The 5,378-nt window shown below is 49.0% G+C and overlaps 1 protein-coding gene across 1 annotated transcript in view; it reads left to right on the forward strand.

Moving 5' to 3' along the window:
• The window catches only part of ATP6V1E1 (ATPase H+ transporting V1 subunit E1), a 36,900-nt gene extending 32,809 nt beyond the window's left edge, over window positions 1-4,091 (forward strand). Inside the window, exons 8-9 of the mRNA XM_050746320.1 lie at window positions 1,953-2,040; window positions 3,517-4,091. Of these exons, the coding sequence (XP_050602277.1) occupies window positions 1,953-2,040; window positions 3,517-3,579 (151 nt within the window). The 3' untranslated portion in view covers window positions 3,580-4,091. The remainder of the gene's footprint in view (window positions 1-1,952; window positions 2,041-3,516) is intronic.
• The last annotated feature ends 1,287 nt before the right edge of the window (window positions 4,092-5,378 follow it).

Raw genomic sequence — 5,378 nt, forward strand, 5'->3', positions numbered from 1 at the left:
CATGGTAGCCAGGATGGTCTCAATCTCCTGACCTCATGATCCGCCCGCCTCGGCCTCCCAAAGTGCTGGGATTACAGGCGTGAGCCACCGCACCTGGCTTCTTTTTTTTTTTGAGTCAGGGTCTCTCTCTGTTGCCCAGGCTGGAGTTCAGTGACACCATCTTGGCTTGCTGCAACCTCTGCCTCCTGGGTTCAAGCAATTCTCCTGTCTCAGCTTCTCAAGTAGGTGGGACTACAGGTGCCCCACCGTGCCCAGCAAAGTTTTGTATTTTTAGTGGAGATGGGCTTTCGCCATGTTGGCCAGGCTGACCTCAAACTTGTGAATGGAAACAATCCATCTGTCTCGGCCTCCCGAAATGCTGGGACTGCAGGGGTGAGCCACCACGCCCGGCCAGCAGTGGCGTCTTTTATCAGACACACATGCAGTCGTGATAGGGCCTTATCAGTGATGAGCAGGATTGGGCTTAAGAAATCATTCAGATGAGGACTCTGAGTGATTTGCAAACTGAGATGAAATCCTCCCTTTTTCATTTTGTTGGGGAGGGCTGGCTGTGATAAAACAGGTTCTGTAACATAAAATCAAATTGACACAGGCCGGGCGCGGTGGCTCACTCTTGTAATCCCAACACTTTGGGAGGCCAAGGTGGGCGGATCACCAGAGGTCAGGAGTTCAAGACCAGCCTGGGCAACATGGTGAAACTGCGTCTCTACAAAAATACAAAAATTAGGCCGGGCGCGGTGGCTCAAGCCTGTAATCCCAGCACTTTGGGAGGCCGAGACGGGCGGATCATGAGGTCAGGAGATCGAGACCATCCTGGCAAACACGGTGAAACCCCGTCTCTACTAAAAAATACAAAAAACTAGCCGGGCGAGGTGGCGGGCGCCTGTAGTCCCAGCTACTCGGGAGGCTGAGGCAGGAGAATGGTCTAAACCCGGGAGGCGGAGCTTGCAGTGAGCTGAGATCCGGCCACTGCACCCCAGCCTGGGCGACAGAGCAAGACTCTGTCTCAAAAAAAAAAAAAAAAAAAAAAAAAAATTAGCCAGGCATGATGGCAGGTGCCTGTAATCCCAGCTACTTGGGAGGCTGAGGCAGGAGAATTGCTTGAACTCAGGAGGCAGAGGTTGCAGTGAGCCGAGATGGCGCCATTGCACTGCTGCCTGGGCAACAGAGTGAGTCTCAAAAAAAACAAAAAAACACAGTGTCACCTGGTAAATGAGTTATTGAGATGAATGCAGTCAGTTCTCTGTATCTTTGGGGTCCACACCTGTGAATTCAACCAACTTTTTCTTTTTTTTTTTTTTTTTTTTTTTTTTTTTGAGACGGAGTCTCGCTCTGTCGCCCAGGCTGGAGTGCAGTGGCCGGATCTCAGCTCACTGCAAGCTCCGCCTCCCGGGTTCCCGCCATTCTCCTGCCTCAGCCTCCCGAGTAGCTGGGACTACAGGCGCCCGCCACATTGCCCGGCTAGTTTTTTTGTATTTTTTTTTTTTTTAGTAGAGACGGGGTTTCACTGTATTAGCCAGGATGGTCTCGATCTCCTGACCTCGTGATCCGCCCGTCTCGGCCTCCCAAAGTGCTGGGATTACAGGCTTGAGCCACCGCGCCCGGCCCAACTTTTTCTTTTCACTCCCTAAACACTACAGTGTAACAACCATTTACATTGTATTAGCTAGTTTAGGTGCTATAGACATGATTTACAATATAGGGGAGGATGTGTGATGGTTGTACGCAAATACTACACCATTTCATATAATGGACATCTGGGCGGGGATGGGGGTGTCTTGAAACCAACTGTGCATTACATCTTCAGAAGCTTTTTCAGTTCCTTTCAGGCCTGTTGCTTAGGTTGTGCAGTCTACACACCAAGACGAGGGCATTCCTCTGCGGGAGTAAAGGGTACCTTGTATCTTTCTCAACTCTTTGAAAATGATTATTTCCTGTGCTTTTTTTTGCAGAGCTGGTGGAGTTGAGATCTATAATGGGGATCGTAAAATAAAGGTTTCCAACACCCTGGAAAGCCGGCTGGATCTCATAGCCCAGCAGGTGAGTGTGGCGGTACTTCTTGGTAGTTGGTCTGCTGGTACTTTGAAGTGGGACAGACAGCACATGTCCATTCCCTGGTATTTGGGATTTGTTACTGTCTTTCCACATTTTTGGACTTTTGCTCAAAAAGAATGAGAATTGGGCATGCAGTAGCATTTGCTGAGGTGATAACATTTACATGAGGGTGAATTTGGGTTCAGAACAAGGGTTTTGTTGACCTAGGATTCAAATTTGTACATTTTACTACATGTAAGGTGCTGACAAGTTCTTTCTGTAACAGGAATCATGGAAACTAAAGCAAATACTTGTGTTTTGTTTTGCTTTTTTGAGATGGAATTTCACTCTTTTTTGCCCAGGCTGGAGTGCAATCTCGACTCACTGCAACCTCCACCTCCCAGGTTCACGTGATTCTCCTGCTTCGGCCTCCCGAGTAGCTGGGATTACAGGCACGCGCCACCACACCGGCTAATTTTGTATTTTTAGTAGAGACGGGGTTTCACCATGTTGGCCAGCCTGGTCTCAAACTCCTGACCTCAGGTGATGCACCCGCCTTGGCCTCCCAAAGTGCTGGGATTACAGGCGTGAGCCGCCGCACGAGGCCGCAAATACTTGTTTAAAGGAATTATCATAAAGCTGCTGGCTTTTCAGATGTTTCCAGATTTGTACACATGAACTCTAGGAGACAAGCCAGGAAAATTCTATTTGTTCTAAAATGCTGGGCATCTTCTAGCCTTCTAGTGGTAGTCTATTGCTGTGGCTGCTAACCTACTTATTCCCTGACCTAGATGGGCAGTTTACTGTTTATGCAGATACTTGTCTTATAACTAAAGCACTTTCACCTTGATTTTTTCATATTCTGGTAACTTAAACCTCAGAACATTGTTTCCTAGTAGCCACTGTCTCATCCAGTATCATAGCCACTACTCACTCACGGATATTTGATGAAACCGAAAAATTCAGTTTCTCAGCACACAATAACCAGCTGGAGCTGGAGCTGCCCTGTTGGACAGCAGAGCCTTAGAAATCCAGGGTTAAGTCCTCCTAAGGATTCATCAGTGGCTGTAGCAAGTGCTTCCAGCCTAAACTGGCATTGGAAGTGTTCTGTGCGGCCGCTGTGGCCACAGTAGGCACTCAGTAAATGTTTGTTGAAGAAAGAGTGTAGGTGACCTAGCATATAGTGGTGAGATGATGATAATGAGTTAAGTCTGAGATAGTAGTGACTTTAGGGTTTTGTTATTTTTTTTTAATGTGTCCCTTTTGTAAGCAGCCTGAACCCCAGATTTGGGATGAGTTAAGCTTCTCACCAATGAATGTGTTACTGTGCTTCAGGGAACGAAAGGGTGGCTTTGATGTGCGTGGCTTTGTGCGTCCTTCCCAGCCGTGTAGGTGCGTGGCTTTCCACCTGTGGTTAAGATGTGCGGTACTCTACAACTCCTCCAGCTGACATTGCGTGTTTATTACACTTTCTCCCCACAGATGATGCCAGAGGTCCGGGGAGCCTTGTTTGGTGCAAATGCCAACAGGAAGTTTTTGGACTAAGCCTTCAGGAGGTGGAGCTCATCCTCAGCTCTCCCGCTGTGATGTAGAAGCTTCTGATATTTGAAGAAACACGAATGTCTCTGTAGCTTCCTCTTTACTGCCCCAGTATTGCTCTGTATTTATCAGTGATGCCCCTCCTGTCACTCACGCCTTGCCTAATTGTTCACAGTGGTGGAAAGCTTCATGTAATATGATCAGGACCCACCTCCAGTTCATCTGAAAGTAACACAGTGTCCAGTTGGTTCTCCAGCACTAGGGGAGGGGGCGGATGGTGGTCGCGTGGGCTTCCTGGGTCTCCACTCTCCGTCTGGCCTAGAGGTGATGTTTGGTGTTTGGCCCTGCAGTCCCCACTCTTGAGGCTTATTAAGGTGCGTGTGGCGCACCACTCCTTCCAGCAGTAGTCGTTTGACTGTTACCTGTTTAGGCCTAGAAGTTTTCCCTCATCTGTAAATGTGATTTAAAATCTAAGCCATGAATATGCTTTATTTATTAAAAGAGTTACATGGATTTAATGTGATTTCTAGTGTAAAGCACTACAAATTTAGGTTTTGACACAGTCAAATTCTTACTGAGGCACCTAGAAAAGAAGTATTTTCCCAATCCCCGTGGCACTTGATGGTGACAGCTGTCAGCACCTGGACCCGTTAACCCTCTGGGTGTCCCCTGGGCTGTTGCTCGTCGTTCCCAGCCCATCACCCACGAGGGGAGCGTTCTTTCCACCCTTGTGATCTGCCACACACCCCACATGGCTGTTCAGTGTGGGCTGGCCTCTAGAAGCGCTGTACAGCTTTATCGAGGAAATAGTTGTGTTAGTGTTGCCCGAGTGAGAAAAACCAAGTTTTTTTTTTCTTTTTTTGAGACAGAGTCTTACTCCATCGCCCAGGCTGGAGTGTGTGGCGCGATCTCGGCTCACTGCAAGCTCCGCCTTCCGGGTTCACGCCATTCTCCTGCCTCAGCCTCCCGAGTAGCTGGGACTACAGGCGCCCGCCACCTCGCCCGGCTAGTTTTTTGTATTTTTAGCAGAGACGGGGTTTCACCGTGTTAGCCAAGATGGTCTCGATCTCCTGACCTTGTGATCCGCCCGCCTCGGCCTCCCAAAGTGCTGGGATTACAGGCGTGAGCCACAGCGCCCGGCTCAAAAAACCGAGTTATTTTGGAGCAGGTCACTGTGTGCTGGAACCAGATCCTTTCACAGAGGCCCTGTTCTTCCTCCCCTGCCCCATGTTTTATTTTTCTGTAAGTGACAACTAAGAGCTGCCCAGGGCCTTGCAGCTAGTACGTGGTGGAGCTGGGACTTGAACTGAGGTCTGTCTCCAGGGCCCATACTCTAATGCAGTTCTCATAACAGTGAGGTTCCCAAGGCTGACCATGTTGGCGCCATCCTCTTTGTCGTTAGCCCAGGTTTCACAGTAGGTGGGACTGTTGTAAACACCAGCTCATGCAGCAGGTGCTGGTTTTCTTAGGACTTGGCCCTGCTGCTGTGACATTACTTCTCCTGTAGCAGCCTATGGGGCAGGAACCGAGGTGCATGAGGACAGCTCTCACAGCAAACTCAGCTCCTCAAGACGACGCACTTACGAAGGGATAGAATCAAGGCTTAAAGCCCAGTGTCACTAACAAGCAGATGTTTCCCTGTGGCTGTGTTCCTCCACCCCCATAAGTAATAGTTTGAAGAGTCACGGGGGTCTGCTTCTGTGCCCTTTTTAATGGTGGGGTTTGAAATGGACGTAGAAAAGCAGATGGTGACACCGTTCACTGCAGCCTGTGCTGTACCCACTGATGGACAGATGAGATTGTAA

The sequence above is a fragment of the Macaca thibetana genome, chromosome 10 (genome assembly GCF_024542745.1).
Source record: "Macaca thibetana thibetana isolate TM-01 chromosome 10, ASM2454274v1, whole genome shotgun sequence".
Lineage (NCBI taxonomy): Eukaryota > Metazoa > Chordata > Mammalia > Primates > Cercopithecidae > Macaca > Macaca thibetana.